The sequence below is a fragment of the Brienomyrus brachyistius genome, chromosome 11 (genome assembly GCF_023856365.1).
Source record: "Brienomyrus brachyistius isolate T26 chromosome 11, BBRACH_0.4, whole genome shotgun sequence".
NCBI classification, from domain to species: domain Eukaryota; kingdom Metazoa; phylum Chordata; class Actinopteri; order Osteoglossiformes; family Mormyridae; genus Brienomyrus; species Brienomyrus brachyistius.
In genome coordinates this window covers 15,712,581-15,732,761 of record NC_064543.1, presented here as the reverse complement: position 1 = coordinate 15,732,761, position 20,181 = coordinate 15,712,581, and the positions used below count along the sequence as shown (strand labels likewise).

Sequence of the window (20,181 nt, the reverse complement as noted above, 5' to 3'; positions counted from 1 at the left end):
GGAACTTCCTGCAGAGGCGCTTATTTATTTGATCACATGACCATTCGCGAATTAGGTTTAAATAACAGAACATTCTTAATGGAACAGAAAATGACGTAGTCCGAATCACACTTAAAAGCAAGAATCACAGCCTAGTTAAATGTGGGCCAGAAGAGACATCTTAAGCGAGAAAGGAAATGCAAGAGATTTTCGGGAAGAACGGAACAGAAACGGCCGAGCCCGTAAAAGCGACTATTTCAGGTATATATTATATATATTCCCCGCGACCCAGTAGGATAAGCGGTTTGGAAAATGGATGGATGGATTATATATATTGTTTGCATGGTTGTAAGGCTTTTTGTAACAGCGATGGAACTACCGATGTGCTGTTAACCTAGAAAAAAATATTTCCAGTATTACTGCAAGCTAATTGTATTAAGCCCCCGAAGTCCCACAGAGTGATTTTTTTAAATCGTGCGCGTACAAGTTATTTTCTTGTATCCACGCGATTTAAAAAATCACTCTGTGGGACTTCGGGGGCTCCGTAACAAGCCATAATGACCGACATACAAGGGCGTCGGAGAGAGTTTGATATTGCGGGGGGCACAACATAATTTAAATGCAAAGGTCTATAATGGGGGGGGGGGGGGGGGATGAAGCCAAATTAAATATTGGATGATACGCGTCCCCCCGTTCCTACACCCCTGGCAATATATTACATGAGTTAGTTTCACAGAGAGTACCTGTTACTTAAGTTGCAGGGTTTATCAATGCGTGTAACATCTGGGAAAAAACAGGTCTGTTACTAAGACGGTGAATATCAGACTTTATACTTAGTTTACACCTAGCATTTTGGATGAGGCCTCCATTATTGCGTCATATCATAGTTGAAAGTCTCACTGGCTTGATCATCAGCAAATCTTTCAGGAATTTGAAAGAATTGGAACAGCAAAGTTCCCGACCGAATGAAGAACATGTCGGCTTATACACAGAGCCAGTGCAGCTGGATGAGTGTGTGGCCCTTGGGGTCGCTGTGAGGTCACCAGGTTGTTGGATTCAGTAACTCTTAGTTGTCCTTAACATACTGGTTGCAAAATGTAAAGCAATTTGAGTAGAATATATCATAGGTCTGTAGTATGTAAACAAGCACAGTCACAGTAAGATTCTCAAGCCTTATGCTCTTATCTACATAATATCTAAGTGTATCCTGGGCCACAAGCACCATCAAACGAGTTCTAGTAGTGCATTTTACCATAAAGTGTTTTATAAATAAAAATTTAAAATAAAAAAAGTTTAATTAAAAGTATTAAAAATGTGAAAAAATGTACACAGTTTTAAAATTGATAAAAGTCATTGTGAGTGTTATCCAAGACTTTTATACCTGTACATATGGTATTGGATATATAGTATGTATTGTTACGGACTCACGGCATAGTGCAGACGGGAAAAGATGTGGGAATCCACTAGTGGCTCCAAAACAAAAAGGGGTTTTATTTAAGGGAAGTACAGAACACTGGGAATCACCCAAAATGAAGGACCACGAGGGGTGAAAAAACAATAATAGAACTTAATACTAAAAACAAGCTACAAAAACAATAAGGGAACCATAACCAAGGAACAGGGTACAAGGAGCAACACACAGCAACATTTACACCATGGCATTACAATGTAAGCACAGAGTGAGGGAAGGCACTTAAATAGACAGACATCCAGGGAAAACACGGGAGAGGTGTAACGTAATCAGTGAACCAATCATGGGCGACATTGGAGCAACAAGAAACAGGTGGATACAAAAACCCAAAGAACATATGGGAATTAAGAAAATTAACACACACTAATGACTCAAAATAGCGGCATGGTGGTGCAGTGGTTAGCACTGTTGCCTCGCACCTCTGGGACCCGGGTTCGAGTCTCCGCCTGGGTCACGTGTGTGGAGTTTGCATGTTCTCCCCATGTCGTCGTGGGGTTTCCTCCGGGTACTCCGGTTTCCCCCCACAGTCCAAAAACATGCTGAGGCTAATTGGAGTCGCTAAAATTGCCCATAGGTGTGCATGTGTGAGTGAATGGTGTGTGAGTGTGTCCTGCGATGGGCTGGCCCCCCATCCTGGGTTGTTCCCTGCCTCGTGCCCATTGCTTCCGGGATAGGCTCCGGACCCCCCGCGACCCAATAGGATAAGCGGTTTGGACTCAAAATATACAGCAAGGACTAGGGGAAACAGCACCAGGAAAGACTAGAAACAAGAACATAGAAATAATAAACCTGGGGAAACGCTAGTATTAGGAAACATTAAATAAACACCACAGAACAAAAATCCAGAAAACAAGACAGGTGAGACTAGTTTCAATTCAGTCTAGGACCCAAGCCACAAGTAACCAGACTCTGAACCACACACTCAGCCCACTGAGCCATGCAGCAGTCTGGGGAACAGGGAAAATATGCTGGGGATTAGGCACACTGAGGCTGAAGTTCAAGATGCTGGGAGGAGGACAGGATGGCCAGCAGCACCTGCTGACCAAACAGCAAGGGGACAGGGAGGGCAGGGTCTGACGGACACTGACCCTGACTATGGATAATATGTGGGTTTTCCAAACTACCACCTAGTCGGAACCATGTGTGGCCATTAAACGATTGATGTCTCAATATATGTCAATCAATGGTGGTTTAGATATTTATATTACATACAATTTTAATGTCAAAGTATAATCACAATAATCATTTCCACGTGAAACCACAAAAGTGAGGCTGTTCAACAATATCTAAGTATTGAGCTAAACAGCCCCACCTTTAGGCTGATAAAAGGAACTTCAGCGATACGAAATATTTTCTGCCTCCCTAAGCTGATAGACGTCGATGCTTTTCTCATCACCTTCACTTTAGTAGTTCATTGGATAGTTCTGGAATATGATGGGTTTTTTTAAACCTACCCAATGAAGCATGCTTCAGCTAGTCCCATCCCATCTATATACCATAAATATGAACTTAATTTTTTTTCATTTTTCTGCAAAAGGAGCATTTCAGTGCAGTCGTATAATTAAGTCTTTTGGAAAATGTGTGGATTAAAATTTACATCTGTCCCATATATTACACAATCATACTTTACTGAAAATTAAAGTGCTGTGCCCCATTCTAAACCAATATGGGACATGATATACTTGGTATTGATCCCCCCATAAATTTTATCATCACCTACAGTTTGCTTCACAAAAAATTTTGGTCAGCAGCCACACTTAATGATGTAATAAATTATAATAGCTTATAATATATATGAGCTTTACTGAAGTATCACTTGTGATTATTAAGTAAGGAATAATTGACGACGGGCCGTTGAATTATTAGAAAATAATGCACACCCGAGGTGGTAATGCGGCCACGACGCGAAGCGGAGTGGCCGTTACACCTCGGGTGTGCATTATTTTCTAATAATTCAACGGTCCGGAGTCAATTATTCCGCTTATACTACGGTTGCCACACCGCAAGACATCGATCAGATGATATATTTCAAGGGATTCGTCCGGTTTTTCTACTTAAATCGCTATTGTGAGTAGGATTATTTCTTCCGCATCTCATCCAACGACTCTTTTGCTAGTTTCAAAACGTCATTTTAAAGCTGGCAATGGAGGCTTGAGCCGTTGATAGCAGACTAATGCAGTTAATAATGAAGTTATTAGAAAGAGAGCGAGAGACAGAGACACAGAGAAAGAGAAACAGAGAGAGAGAGAGCTTGTATGAATTAGGCTACCTTTGTGTGTCCCTCAACAGTGTTCTGAAGCACCGTCTCTAAACTGTAAGTCTGCTTTAAGATGCAGCGCTGTTATTACCTCTCTAGTGAGAAATGTCATGTGTAGCCTTTAAGTTGGTACACTAGGCTAACTAATACTGCTGCAGCCCAGTTGTTGAAAGTTTCATATTCACCGTAAATATTAAAATTTACTTTCGGAAAATCGTCTGTCATGTTGTTGTTTTTGTTAGTCCTGTGTGCTGTATAGGTACTGTATGCTAATTTCCGTTATTACAGTTAACTATGCGAAGTGATATGGAACTGTAATGCGGTCAAGAGAGCTACCTGGAACTACGTTCGCCGTGCGGTTATCTGAAAATAATTGCACACCTCAGAACGTTCGTCAGCCAATCAGGTTAAAGCATTCAACGGTCCCGTAGTATAATCATAATTAAATCACATAAGATTTCTTTTACTCAAAGAGAAAATTATTTGATGTTTTTTGATTAAATATTATGGTTTGCCTTTTGTGTTTATGTGCTCTGCAGGCTGCCTGCCTGACTGGTTGCAGGGCTCACTGTTGCGTATTGGACCAGGAATGTTCAATGTGGGAGACACCAGTTACAAACACTGGTTTGATGGGATGGCTTTGATCCACAGCTTTACCTTCAAACATGGTGAGATCAGACAAATGGCCAACAGACCAAAAATGCACCAAGTGAATGGCTGGGAATTAATTTGGTGGAATTGCGCTTGTTCTGTCTGTCAGGTGAAGTTTACTACCAGAGTAAATTCCTTAACAGTGAGACCTACAAGAAGAATATGACAGCCAACAGGATTGTAGTTTCTGAATTTGGAACTATGACGTATCCAGATCCTTGTAAGAACATTTTTTCAAGGTAAACAAACATATTTGACTCACATATTGGAGACAAACACGGTGGTATCATGAGTATTTTGTCATATATAAGTTGGGACCTGGACTTGAATGCAACTTGACTGTTCCAAGATTACGTAGCTAGATGATCATGCTGTTGTTCTCTTGAGCAAAATACCTAACCTGAACTTGTTCTGAAAAGTATAGTTCCATAAAGTAAATAAAATGATTAGTGGTTTTGGATTACATAATTAACTAAGCACAGAAATTACATTAATAAAGCAAACCATATCTTTATAATTAGTTAATAATTAGTTGCGATGCCGTAGTGCAACATTAACCATTGATAATTTTATAATGTTTTAATTTTAGATTATTCAGCCATCTATCCAATATAATCCCTGACTTCACAGATAATAATTTAATAAACATAATAAAATATGGGGAGGACTATTACACCTCATCAGAAGTGAACTACATTAATAAAATTGATCCAGAAACCCTCAACACAACAGGGCGGGTAAGAAATCCAAATAGTTTTATTATTTTCTTTGGTGATGTCGTCTTTTTAGGGGCCATCCTTTCCCTTAGTAGTATCTTGAATTTCAGGACAACTACAGGAATCATATTACTCTGAACCTGGCAACAGCACATCCTCACTATGATGACGAGGGAAACACCTTCAATATGGGGACATCCATCATTAAACTTAGCCAACCTAATTATGTCATATTCAAGGTGCCAGCCAAGGCTTCAGGTAACAGGTCCTGTAAAGGCAATTCAAGATTCCTTATTTAATTAGAAAAGTATAAGAATATATAGTTATCGATGTATATCCACAACCACCTTTCCTGCAGGTGAATCAAGCAAGAAATCAGTTCTTAAGGATATTCAACAAGTGTGCTCAGTGCCTTGCCGCTCCAGATATTACCCAAGCTACTTCCACAGCTTTGGGTTGACTGAGAACTACATCATCTTTATCGAGCAGCCTTTTAAACTGGACATCGTTAAACTGGCTACAGCCTATTTCAGAGGGTTCACCTGGGGAAGTTGCCTCAAGTATGACAAAGATGACATTGTAAGCATATAGAAAAGCTGCAAGGCTTTAGATAATGAAACATAATAATTTCTATGCATTTACATTAAAATAGCCTTTAAGAGTGTTTTTTTGTCATTTTATTAGACATTGATCCATCTGGTCGACAGGAAGACCGGCAAGGCCATTTCCACAAAGTTCTACGCAGATGCACTGGTGACGTTTCACCATATCAATGCCTTTGAAGATGAAGACCACGTTGTCTTCGATATAATCGCCTACAAAGATAGCAAACTATATGACATGTTCTACTTGAGCAACTTAATGAAAGAGACTGACCAATTCATTGAGACTAATAGGATGTCCTCTCCACCAGTATGTCAGAGATTCATCTTGCCCCTCAAACCCAACAAGGTAAAGGGGATGTCTGATGTATAATTTGGCTTCTGATTTCAGTGTTTTAAAGGCCAGAAGGATTCATGGTGTTAAGAAACTATATGCCATTTTGCATATACCTGTAGTTGCATACATACCAAATAATCCATCATTCGACTGTGTGGTTTTATTGCAAAATGAAGTTTTGACCTGGACAGTAATGTCAAAGTTGACCAGGAGTGTTTTGCTGATCTTAGGGTGTAATAGCTGGAACCAACCTTGTGAAACTTGCTGGCGCCAAGGCCACAGCTGTACAGCAAGAGGACGGCTCAGTGCACTGCAAACCCGAAGCTTTATTTGAAGGTACAGTGGTACCCCCATATCCGCGAGGGACACTTTCCTAGACCTACCATGGATAGTAGTGAACACCATAGTCTTTCGTGCGCATACATTAGGGCTGTCACTTTTTATCCGAACACAAAACTATTTAAAAAAATATTTTCCACCGTGACCTCTTAGGGGGTCTGTACTAATGTGACGCTGTACACATGCAATGCTGTTAATAAAAGACTGAAAAGAATTAGTATGTGTTGCGTTTCTTTTTTTTTTTTGTGGGGGGGGGGGGGGGTCCTGGGGATCACAGATATTCAAACAAATTGCTTGACATTTTAAATTAGTTCCAAGTTGATTTTTTAAAAGTGACAGTCCTATCATGCATAACTATGAAAATGTTCCATTAAAAATGACACATAATAAGACAACTAATAATAAAATAGAACAATTATAACAACATACTGTAATAAATTATGTAAATATGGTCATTCTCTTGAATGCTGGCTTTGAAGAACTGCCAGCATCACCTTTGTGCCTTGGCACCATTATTAATAAAAGTTAATGTTTTTAACAAAGAGTGATGTGAAACTGTGGCGACCAACACATAGACCGAGATTCTCGCTGATTAGCAGGGAAGTGGAACAGTGTGAGTAGAGTCACATATTAAGTGCAAAGGGGTAGAAAGGCTACTCAGATTGGTGTGCAGTTTTAAACTTATGAACCATTTGTTTTTGGAATTTTCCACTTCATATGTTTGGGCCACAATAAATCACGAATAACAGATCACGGTTACCAAATCAACGGATATGGGGGTTCCACTGTATATTAAGATATATTGTAATTAATATGAATAATAACTGTAATGGCACACGATGTGTGACCTAAGGCCAGACTAGGATGGCAGTTTGTAGAGAAGAACAGAAATAAGGGAGGTTGCCGAGTTTGACAGGAGACAGCACTGTGTACCAACGTCCTTGGATTTCAGCTAAAAAGCAATGATATAATGGTATTCTTGATAGTAATAGTTTTAATAAAGTATTTGGCTTGATTGTTTCCATCTCTGTGTAGGGTTGGAACTGCCAAGGATTAACTACAAAATGAATGGCAGAATGTATCGGTACTTTTATGGTTCAAGGGTCGAGTGGTCACCACATCCAAATAAGGTAAAGTGGTATATTTCCAGCTCTGCAGGATTTTTGTCTGATGACCTTACTGATAGTTAATATAACTGGCAGTCAAATGAACAGAAATTCCAGCACTCCAGTGTCTATCTCACTATAGATTGGCAAGATAGACATTGTCACCAGACAATGTGCTGAGTGGACTGAGGATGAATGTTTTCCATCAGAACCCATCTTTGTACCCTCGCCGGACGCTGTGGATGAAGACGATGGTGAGAATTCTGCAGTGATTAAACATCAGCACAGGGCCTGATATTGGTGGTTTGAATCAGGAAATACAAAGTTCACATAAATATAATCACCCAAGCGACAAGCAAGTAGTGATTTATAGGAAAACCTAACATTTATGATATGCTGTTGTTCCTGCTCGGTACCAATCTATTTTTGTGCAAATTGTTTGTTCCAGGGGTCATTCTGTCCTCCGTCATCTCCCAGAATCCAAAAAAGTCTCCCTTTCTGCTGGTCCTGGATGCAAAAACCATGAAAGAGTTTGCCCGAGCAGCGATCGAACACAGCGTGCACATGGATATACACGGCATCTTCATCCCACAGCCGGACTCCTGCTGACAGGCTTTGATGCTTCACCTTAAGTGTAGTATTGGTCGGTGTTTGGTTAAATACTACTGCCATCTGCTTATGATGTAATGAAATTTTGGAATGTATCAATGACACATTTAATGATGGTATTTACTTATCAGCAGGACTGTATCGTGGTTTCAATTTATCAATAGTAATAATAGATACTTTATTGATCCCTGTGGGGAAATTCTCTTTTATGCCTCTCTCAACTTGCCCTCTTAAAGGGACAGCAGGTTGCAGCCACCTGTCATGGCACCCAGGGAGTTGGGGGTTAAGGGCTGTGCTCAAGGACCCACAGACGTGCTGAGGCTGGGCTTGGAGCAGCGACCTCCTGATCAGAGGCACAGAGGCTTAGCCCACAATTTGTTCTGCTTTTTGCTAGAATGTGATATTCTAGAACTATTTCAAACTCATGTTTATTCAAATGGACCTTTTAAATATGGCAGGTTAAGCCTTGGGTCTTGGTCCCGCAAATGTAATTCTTATGTGAATATTTGCAGTGCTTATTTGGAATTTAGCCTCGTTTGGCCTGCGGGTGACTGTTCCGGCTGGTAAACTAATGATTTTATTTAAAAAAAAAAAATCAGACCAAGAACAGGTAGATGTGAATTAGCATATCTTACATAAATGCAGTTTTGTTCCCTTTAAGTAAATTCCCTCACCATTACTGTATATCACCCAGTCTGACATTTTTATTGTCTCCAGTTTCAAACAAAGCCTTTATTTCGGAGTGAATTATTGAAGCAAATTCTGAGTTGGAAATTGCATCGTGTCATAAAAAACAGCACTCCAAAGTTCAGCAGATAGAAACATTCTATCATACTCTATTCAGCTTAGCAACTTTATCTGTAATAAAGACTGGTTAATCATAGTGTTTTTGTTATCTAGTGTAATTTAAAAAATTAGATTAGGACAATAAAGCCAATCAACACGACTGATAATGGAATTTACAGCTTAAATTTTACCTGTGAAATACAGCAAAGAAAATCTGATCTGATATCCTATCAATAATCTAATTATATATATGGTACTTTCATGGACTTCAGATGATATGCATTGCTGCTTATGGTAGGGTAGATATCCTCCAAGGGTCTGTTTTCCACAGGTGTATATCTGTTCTTGCAGAACATTGCTGAATCGATGTAAATGGGTTGTTAAATGTTATCTGTGGAAAAAACAGCTGCGATTTTCCCAGACCGGTCTCAATTTGACAAGGTGCATAACACCAATGGCGTAGATTTGGATATGGACAGAAGAGACATGTCCCAACCAGCATTACGTGACTGCTGTGTGTGTTTAGGGGGGCGGGGGGGGGGTCATGGCTGATTTGGTCCCTGCCACTGATGAAACCAAAGCTACAGCCTTGTATAATAGCATAGGATAGCATCTTTTGTGAAGAAACCCTGACTCCTCTGTCTGATCACTCAAAATTTCATTATTCATTTCATTATTATTACAGCAAAATTGTATTATTTTAGCATGTAGTTGAAATATCTCCTCGTAACCCTGACCAGGAGTTATGGGGAATCGGAGCAATCGGATTCGTGGATGTACTTCTTATCATATTTCACTGATACTGGAATCTAAATCATATTACAGTAAAAATATATATGAACTAACAACCTTGTGTGATTGTGGTATTTCAGTATAAAGGAGTTCTTACATAATGATACACATATTATTGAATATTGTTACCTGGGACTTACTTAAAACCAGATATCCAGATTCGATATACAGTAGTCCCTTCACATTTTTGCAGAAGATCCCTGTGAATGTTAAATTTGCTGAGTATGCCTCAGCCATTCGATTTAGAAAAGCAGAACCAGTTTCCGGGAACTGACTTTGTCTTCGGAACCAGACCTTTACCTAGGACTAAGGGCTGAGGGTGGGGCGGGTGGGTATCATTAGTCCTCCTTGATTTTCGCTAACTGGGGGGGAGGGGGGGTAATTAGGTTTAAGGTAAGGCCCCCTGTCAGTAGATTTTGCTGACTGGGGCCAGAGAAAATTTTAGGCAGGGGTTCAAACACGTAGACCTCATTTTACTACCTGACAGCATGCCTGACCCAGTGCAAAATTCTGGGGGGGGGGGGGGGGGGTTCAACTTAATTGTAACCTTGGTATCTGACTATATGCCTGCTCATATTTTCACAAAAATAACAATCTCAAAGATAACATTTAACAACACGTGAAATCAACCACCCTGTTAAAACATCATTTTGGTGTTTGAATAATTATTTGAATATCAAATCAGGGTCTACTGTTAAAATGAAGAGCTTATCTTCAGTTTCTGTCCTGAAATGCATGCAGTGATGTTGACATTCACATTCTGGTTATAGGCTATGTGATAAGTTGGTTTACCACCAGGAAGTTCTATGTGGGTCACGTTTTAGTAATGATTAATGACATAAAAAAACTATGTATTTTGAACAAGAATATACTTATATAAATAAAAAAACACTTAATATATACTTAAAAAGGGCTTTATATAATATATAATTCGCAAGGTAAAACGTCTGTTTTTTATACTGACGTGTGAAGTTTAAAGCATACTAACGTGCGTAGCTTGTTACGCTTGATATATAGCGGATAGACTACAAGCAACATAGCGAGGAAGATAAGATACGCTATCGCTAGATATGCACACCTTGCATGGTGACTCCCCTTAAATATGTGTATATCTGCGATTTATTTGCACGGACCAGCAGCTGAATTAGATTTGTCAGAGTGAGCTCTGATCGTACTATACCGAACCATAAATATACAACACAAAGAAGAAACAAACAATCAAACAATGCCATACGATCACAGCAAGAATAAAGAAGAAATCCCCGATCCGATTAAGGCGTCAGTCGAAGGTATGATTAGAATTTTGCTTCTTTTACAAAAAAAAACAAACATTGTCATTATGAGCATAATGATACCACACAAAATTAATGATGTATGATTTTTAAAAAAATTTTCAAACCAATAGAACATTTTCAATTTCCCAAAATTTGTTCAGAAGTCATTGTTCAGTCCGAAATTGGTAGGGTCTTGAAGAATACTACCTCTTTGAAATATTTCTTTCGGCCGAAATATTATTTTTATACTGTGGGCAGTCTTCCTTTTAAGTCGGAATTCTGACTTTTTATTTCAAAATTCCGATGTTTATCTCAGAATCCATGAAGCTCACTTAAATCCATTCTGACTTATTAAGTTGGAATTCTGACTTTTATATCTCAGAATTCTGACTTATTAAGTCGGAATTCTGAGTTTTATATCTCAGAATTCTGATTTACCAAGTCGGAATTCTGACTTTTATATCTCAGAATACCATACCGAACCTTAAATATACAACACAAAGAAGAAACAAGCAATCAAACAATGACATACGATCACAGCAAGAATAAAGAATAAATCCCCGATCCGATTAAGGCGTCAGTCGAAGGTATGATTAGAGTTTTGCTTCTTTTACAAAAAAACAAACATTGTCATTATGAGCATAATGATACCACACAAAATTAATGATGTATGATTTTTTTTTAATTTTCGAACCAATAGAACATTTTCAATTTCCCAAAATTTGGTCAGAAGTCATTGTTCAGTCCGAAATTGGTAGGGTCTTGAAGAATACTACCTCTTTGAAATATTTCTTTCGGCCGGAATTTTATTTTTATACTGTGGGCAGGCTTCCTTTTAAGGGTGGTTCTGGTTGACTTATTAAGTCGGAATTCTGACTTTTATATCTCAGAATTCTGACTTATTAAGTCGGAATTCTGACTTATTAAGTCGGAATTCTGAGTTTTATATCTCAGAATTCTGACTTATTAAGTCGGAATTCTGAGTTTTATATCTCAGAATTCTGACTGACTAAGTCGGAATTCTGACTTTTATATCTCAGAATTCTGACTTATTAATTCGGAATTCCGACTTATTAAGTCGGAATTCTGACTTTTATATCTCAGAATTCTGACTTATTAAGTCGAAATTCTGACTTTTATATCTCAGAATTCTGACTTACTAAGTCGGAATTCTGACTTTTATCTCAGAATTCTGACTTATTAAGTCAAAATTCTGACTTTTATATCTCAGAATTCTGACTTATTAATTCGGAATTCTGACTTATTAAGTCGGAATTCTGACTTTTATATCTCAGAATTCTGACTTATTAAGTCGGAATTCTGAGTTTTATATCTCAGAATTCTGACTTACTAAATCGGAATTCTGACTTTTATATCTCAGAATTCTGACTTATTAAGTCGGAATTCTGACTTTTATATCTCAGAATTCTGACTTATTAAGTCGAAATTCTGACTTTTATATCTCAGAATTCTGACTTACTAAGTCGGAATTCTGACTTTTATCTCAGAATTCTGAATTATTAAGTTGGAATTCTGACTTTCATTTCTCAGAATTCTGACTTACTAAGTCGGAATTCTGACTTTTATATCTCAGAATTCTGACTTATTAAGTCGGAATTCTGACTTTTATATCTCAGAATTCTGACTTATTAATTCGGAATTCTGACTTATTAAGTCGAAATTCTGACTTTTATATCTCAGAATTCTGACTTATTAAGTCGGAATTCTGAGTTTTATATCTCAGAATTCTGACTTACTAAGTCGGAATTCTGATTTTTATATCTCAGAATTCTGACTTATTAAGATATATTAATTATATCAGAATTCCGATGTTTATCTCAGAATCCATGAACCTCACTTAAATCCATTCTGACTTATTAAGTCGGAATTCTGACTTTTTATTTCAGAATTCCGATGTTTATCTCTGTATTTTAACTTTTCATTGAATGTTGAGTGCTCACTTAAATCCATTCGCATAATGCGCATGTAACGACAGACGTATGCGTATACTTCATGGTGTTAGCAGCAAAAGTAAAAGCGAAGTACAGATAACTTCGTTTCATCGTAGAGGTCTCCTACAGTTGTGTTTTCATCAAGTGATGCTCCCTGGAAATCTTTTATGTCCATTTCAAAGTCACCAGCACATCCAATAGAATTCCTGCCATTCAGGAAAAATAAAGATAAAGCTTTTTCCAGCAAATCTGTTTTTTGATCATTTTTTAACACTTCAACTTTTCTTGTTCCGCCACCTTTCTTTGTTCTCACTTGAATGCATGCATTTTTTTTTGTCATCAAAATTAATCCACCCTATTTCTATCTTCCTGGATATTTTGATTGATTTTTTCTTCAGTAATGCTGAAGTGCCTTCTGTTGTAGGACCTTCTTGTGGTCTTTTGTGGCACAACTTTGACCGTAGATGTTCTAACAGTTTTGACTGGCGCCCTTCTACATTTTTTGCCTTCCTCCTACAGTATGACACTATTGCCAGACGATCACCATACAATGAAAAGTATCCCTGGAGTTGTTCGTCTGTCATTAGTAGAATTACATCACTGTCAATCTGAAGAAGAGAAAACAGACCAGCAAAAACATATTACTAACTACAGTGCACACTTTTTTTTACAAATTACATATACAGTAAACACAAATGCATCATATACAAGAATAAGTGTTGAACACAATTATTTTTTATGTTACAAACATACGTATGAAGAAACAGCAATGTCAACAAGTTAACAAGTATTGTTTTTTTTTTTTTTTTAATTTTCTAGAATTTTTTTAAATAACGACCTTGTCTCTTTGCAGCCTTCCAATGACATTCTCAGGAATGTTCCTCTTTGTCAAAAAACTTGACAGCTCATCCATCCTGGCCAACTAAACAATCAAAAACATGCTACAGATGGCACTGTAAACCTTAAATTATTTCATTTGGAAAACTGCATACTGTATTAAAGTATTACCAATTCAAGACACATACCTCTGTTTAAATTTAATGATTTCCCAGGACTTGCTTCTTTCACACAGTTAACTGCAGGCTATGAAACAGAACAACATCAAACAAGAAAAATTATTTCTAATTTAATATATTTAATGAATTATTTACTGTTCTTCTGTGGCAGTGTGGTGCTACTTTGCTACTATGTCACATAGAGACTATATTTTTGATTGATTATTATGGTCACCTGTAGAGGACACAGTTTTATTAAATTGAACCCTGGAATGAGGTCCTGACTCATAAATCCAGGAAGAACACAACTGGTGCTCCTGCCTATACTATTCCCACTTATCAATAATACTACCTTTTGTCTGTTACATGAAATTGTGTCTTCACAAGCACATTACTTCTCACCCACTACCTCCATCTCTATTTTCCCAGTTATATTTGCAACCTGTCCTGACTATCAAATACCTACCCAAGACTACATTAACACAGCCATACATACCAGATGCTACTTTTGGATGGCATTTTTAATTACGTTTTAAAAAGCTGCAATTACGTTTAAAATTGGGCTGTAAAAAGAAGTCTGCTTGAAATCAGCTGGTCCACCAGCAAGGGCTCATAAATGACGCTAACAAGCCTACCAGCACCAAACAACGAATGCTAGTATTGCTTGTATAACAAACATCGCATATGCTTGTCAAGCTGGTAACTACGGAGCCCTTTGAAGGCCAGGGTGGGGGAAAAAATTAAATAGTTTTGCGTTCCATACCCTCACAATAACTTTTGCGAGGGAACGCAAAAATTATTGCGAGGGAATGCACAACTATTTCCAAAAACATTTTCTCACCCTGGCCTTTAAAGCAGGGCTGACCAGTTACGGCCTAGGCATTGCGTTATATGTTTGTACCAGCCCCTTAGACAGGAATAAATTTGGGAGAAGGGAATCCCCTTGGCAGATTTTACTGCACGAATGTAATTATGTTTTGTATGATGGGTCTTGATTAGCAGTAATCCTTGTTTCACAGTAATATTTACCAATACTTTTAACTTTGTTGTTAATGCTATGTTGAAGTATGTTGGGTGGTCTGTGCCACAATAAGGGTAGGATGTTCTGATTATACCTAAGAGGACAACTAATACAACGCCTGCCGTGCTGCTGGTTAAACTTGATTAATTGATTGATGATCGATATGAGCAAAAGTACCGACCAGCAAGCTTACACGTTCATATCAGTCATATGCAGCAAACAGAAAGAGCTTAACAGAGACCTCATCGAAGAAGCGCATCTCAATAACGGTAACCTTAAAACATTACACTCTGATCCAGTGCGTGTCAACTGCATCCACAATGTGCATTCATGACACATTTACCATAGATAGCAGTGATGGCCAAATTAAGGTTCGTGAACCACTTGCTGTATTTTCCGACTCCACTAGATGGTGCACTCTATTCAAAACAGGGCTCAAAGCATGCGCTAATGCAAATCAAGAGTGCCATCTAGTGGGATAAAAAAATACGGCAAATGTTGCACGAACCTTCATTTAGCCATCATTAATAGATAGCATAGATCGCAGATAACTTTACAAAAACATTACATGACCCCCCCCCGCCCTTCTCCCTGATCATTCTGGACCCAAAGGCAGCAGCCTATACCCTGCACTGGTCCGAATTAAAATATTAATGTGCTGGGACAGTGAAAGTGACCGTGTGCTCACTTTTACATGAATTGTTAAGCTGAAGTCCTTTTTCTGAAAATCGGAATATATATTAACAAACCTTATATTTGTGAAGTTAAAATCCCTAGAAATTTAGAATAAATAATGGCCAAAAACCCACAAATTAAAATGATCTTTTTTAAATTATTCTGGATACTTTTATAAGCTTATTTTGGGAATATGGTATCAGTAACATAAGGTCAGCACATTGTTTGTGAACAGTAGGAATGAGCCTGGATTTTTGTTTTCTTACAAAATGTTTCTGTTTGGGCATGTACAGTATGATTACTGCTAAAATTATATGGAAAGCCTGTCAGAGTACCTGGCTCTCTCAGTGAATCGATGAACAGGATGTAATGATTGTAGGATCAAAGGGGTGATCCTCAAGATCTTTCAGGAATTCCCTCCTCTTTTTTACACACCACAAACATGTTTTTATACCCTTATAACTTACATTATCATTCCTCGCAAAACATCCACACTATCCATTCCTAAACCTCTACATCTCACCTTTTTTATATGTGATGTGATTTTGTTTTTTGTTTTAATTTGAGACAGGCTGCCTCCCTGACTGGTTGCAGGGTACACTTGTTCGTATTGGCCCAGGCATGTTCTCAGTGGGAGATACCAGTTACAATCACTGGTTTGATGGGATGGCACTAATGCACAGCTTTACATTCAAAGATGGTAAGGAAAAGCTCTCAGGTGGTACAACAGGTTTGAGTAAGTTAAAGTGGAGAGAACCCAGCCAAAATAAAAGTCCCTTTTCCCCTGATTGTTTCGTTGGACCCAGAATATTGATACAATATATCCTGTAACATAGTTTCAGTGGCTCCTTGTAGATATTTCTTTGTGTTGCAGGGGATGTATTCTACAGAAGTAAATATCTCAAAGGAGATACCTACAGAGCAAACATGGAAGCCAATAGAATTGTAGTGTCAGAAATGGGAACAATGGCCTACCCCCATCCAAGCAAAAATATACTGTCCAAGTAAGTGTTCGGTTTGCCTTTTTCCATGAGCACTATGACTGTGCATTATGTTGCGTCACATGAAAAATATTTTTAGAGTGTGAACAGCTTTAATGAATATCATGCATAATTGAAACCTGTTAGACTCCCAGTCTCAGCGGGTGATACATTCCTGATGAAGACCTACTGTGGATAGCAGAACAAGTGGATAATAACGAACCATCCGCGGATCTCACATATATATTGATTTTTGTGTACATACATAGGGTAAAATGTAATTGACAACTTAAACAGAGAAAGACATTACCAACATTAAAGACAGTAACATAGAGTACATTGCACATTAATGGAGAGCACGGTACAGCACTGCACTTTCTCTCAAATGAAAGGAACTCTGACATTTTAGGCTAATTTTGAAGAGACGACACAGTAATGAAAAAGAATCATGTATCAAGAGATGGTGGAGCAATGAAAACGATGTTTTTATATCCTTCAATGGATGAAGGAACCACGAAAACATACAATTACTCCTACTGCAAGGAAAATGAGAAAATTTTATTCGTTAAAAAATATCTTAGCCTATTGTCATTACTCAGCAGTGTACAGCCTGTCCTCACTTGGTGCACAATTTGAAACTTATGAATCATTTATTCTTGTAATTTTTTATATTTTTCTCGGACTATGGTAAACTTCAGATACCTGAAACCATGGTTACCGAAGCTGCAGATACAGGGGTTCCACTGTATATGTACTGAATTTTCTTTATTTTCAAAAAAACATTATTTCTAGAGTGATCAGCTTTCTGTCCCACACCATCCCAGACTTCACTGACAACTGTGGGAATAATATAATAAAATATGGAATGGATTATTATGCTACTTCAGAGACCAACTATATACGCAAAATAGACCCTAACATCTTGGAAACACAAGACAAGGTAATTACAGTATAACAGTCTTGGTCTGATTTTAACCTAATGGGTCCAACGAAGCTCACATGTACTGGGCACTTTTCTGTGTATTTCAGGTGGACTACCTAAAATATCTTGCTGTAAACCTTGTGACATCACACCCACATTATGACAAAGAAGGAAACACCTACAATATGGGGACCTCAGTAGCAGAAAAGGGCAAGACAAAGTACATACTATTCAGAGTTCCCCCTGCTGCAGAGGGTAAGACCCCTACAAAGCCAGTATCTGCTGTACATCACTGCTTTTCTTCTTTGTCTCAAGGGCAAGCACTTAAATCACATGTGAAAACCTTCATTTTTTAAGCATGTCCGCTAAGACCAGTAGGTAGTATTTTGAAATTTTAAAAACATGCACACGGAACATGTTGAATTTTATTTGCATTAGATGGTGTGTGATTCATATTAATTCAATGATGTCAGTTAGATGATTGGAGTTTTGGGAATATCTTTGTGAGCTGGCAAGGAGACACTGGGTGTTTCTTAATGTGCGTAGGCCTACTTGACCGTACTTCAAATACAAGGACACGTCACTTGCATCCTTCTCAAACAAGACCAATCCCATGATTCATTATGCTCCAAAGCCATTCTTGGGAGCCAAATTAGCAAGATCGGTCTTGTTAAGATCACAAGTACAATGTTTGTGTTCTTGGTATTGAAATACACCCACTGTCTTCTTCATATAAATGACTCTCCTCAGATAGTGCCAAAGCTACACCGGCCTTGAAGAACCTGGAGGTGCTGTGTACAGTGCCTTGCCGTTCCCTCATGAACCCCAGCTACTATCATAGCTTTGGCATGACAGACAACTACTTCATCTTTGTTGAACAGCCCTTAAAGCTGGACATCCTTAAAATGGCCACAGCATATATGAGACACGTCAACTGGGCCAGCTGCCTCAAGTTTTGCCCTGAGGAATATGTAAGAATCTACAGTCACCTTCATTCTGAGGGTGCAAATTGTGACTTTTGAAATGTTATGCACTTTGGGGTAAAGGTTTTCAGTGGATAACCTCATCTCAAATGGAGTCAAATATTTTCATCTGTCTTGCATCACATTCAGACCTTGATTCACCTGATACACAGACAGACTGGTAAGGAGGTGGCAAAGTTCTTCACAGATGCTTTGGTTATGTATCACCATGTCAACGCATTTGAAAAGGATGGTCACGTGGTGTTTGACGCCATCACATATGCGGACAACAGTCTGTATGAAATGTTTTACCTAAAAAACCTGAAACTGGAAATGGAGAGACCTGGGATGTCAGGAAAAGTCTTTACTAAACCGCAATACAAGCGATTTGCCCTTCCTCTGCTGAATGACAAGGTACCGTTTAATCAACAAAAACACAACATACTTCATCTTTGATCCAAAGAAGACAACATTGTAACAGATGGACAATAATGATACAACTATCAGGAAACAACCCCAAGATTCACTAACTGGGAGCAGTAAATGTTTTTATATGCTATTTCTTTAGGAGGCCAAATTTGGAGATGATTTGGTAAAGCTCACATTTACTACAGCCCATGTCATAAAAGAGAAGGAGGACAGATTGTTTTGCCATCCAGAAATAATTTGTGAAGGTAATAACATTCGTAATTTCTAATACACTAGAAAAGATCATGTGTGAGAGATTCAGCTGTTTTCCAGTTTTTGCACTCAAGTGTGAAGCGAGTACTGTTTGCATCCATTTCTTTTGATAAAGAACAGATGCATTTCTGTACAGTACATCCTGCACTTAAATACTGTATTTATTCTGTATTTGGGCATTCTCAACCACAACAGGTGTGGAACTTCCCAGAATTAACTACGACTTCAATGGAAAAAAGCACAGATATGTGTATATGACCTGTACTGACATGTCAGCAATAAGTACAAAGGTATCGCTACAATATATACCAGGACTGGTTATGAGAGCTTGTTTACTTTATTTACATCAGTACTTACATAATTAAGAAGAGCTGATCTGTAAAATGCAGGACATTTTTGGGTTCTGTGAATAGGTTGTGAAGTTTGATGTTGAAGAAAAGAAGGCTTTGGAGTGGATGGAGGAGAACTGCTGGCCTGGTGAAGCAGTCTTCACTGCTAGACCAAATGCAGAGGAGGAGGATGACGGTGAGTTCATGCAGGAGTCACAACAAATTAAAGCGAGACCCAAGATCAACTGAAACTAAAATCTACTGAAACACGTTAACCGTGGAAATATTTCTGATGGCAAATACTGCTGAAATGTCTTACTCAGCTTTTACTTATTACTTTGAATAAAATATTGACTGTGTCTTTTTTAAATAATGTATGGAAGCGCTGAACTATTTCAATCATTTCTATATTAATATGTTAATATTCCCATATCATTGCATTGGCATTCTCGTTGCAGGTGTCGTTTTGATTGTAGTCATCAAGCTCAGTCCAAAGGTGTCAGCCTTCCTGCTTGTGTTGGAAGCCAAAACGTTTACAGAAATGGCCCGGGCTTCACTGGATGTGGAAATGCACATTGACATGCACGGACACTTCATACCTCAGCTAGGCAGCTAAGGTCATGTCGTCATAGAGAGAGTGTTCCATTCGGTTTGGTTATCAAGATGTCTGGAGCAGTGTCTTCTACAGATGGAGCGAATGCAGGACAAATAACATTAAATGAAAACAACCAAAACTGAATACTTG

At 38.3% G+C, this 20,181-nt stretch overlaps 2 protein-coding genes across 2 annotated transcripts; both read left to right on the top strand.

Annotated features, from left to right (window-relative positions):
* Positions 1 to 9,701, top strand: bco1l (beta-carotene oxygenase 1, like). Its single transcript, XM_049031560.1, has 11 exons — positions 1 to 240; positions 4,247 to 4,375; positions 4,468 to 4,597; positions 4,948 to 5,095; positions 5,185 to 5,332; positions 5,433 to 5,653; positions 5,759 to 6,025; positions 6,244 to 6,349; positions 7,388 to 7,482; positions 7,601 to 7,712; positions 7,907 to 9,701. Exons 1-11 carry the CDS (start codon positions 177 to 179, stop codon positions 8,065 to 8,067), a joined length of 1,581 nt encoding a protein of 526 aa, XP_048887517.1. The 5' UTR covers positions 1 to 176; the 3' UTR covers positions 8,068 to 9,701.
* A 5,349-nt stretch (positions 9,702 to 15,050) lies between these two features.
* On the top strand, positions 15,051 to 20,052 carry bco1 (beta-carotene oxygenase 1). The gene is made up of 11 exons (XM_048969449.1): positions 15,051 to 15,156; positions 16,134 to 16,262; positions 16,437 to 16,566; positions 17,335 to 17,482; positions 17,572 to 17,719; positions 18,215 to 18,435; positions 18,577 to 18,840; positions 18,995 to 19,100; positions 19,303 to 19,397; positions 19,521 to 19,632; positions 19,895 to 20,052. Exons 1-11 carry the CDS (start codon positions 15,051 to 15,053, stop codon positions 20,050 to 20,052), a joined length of 1,617 nt encoding a protein of 538 aa, XP_048825406.1.
* The last annotated feature ends 129 nt before the right edge of the window (positions 20,053 to 20,181 follow it).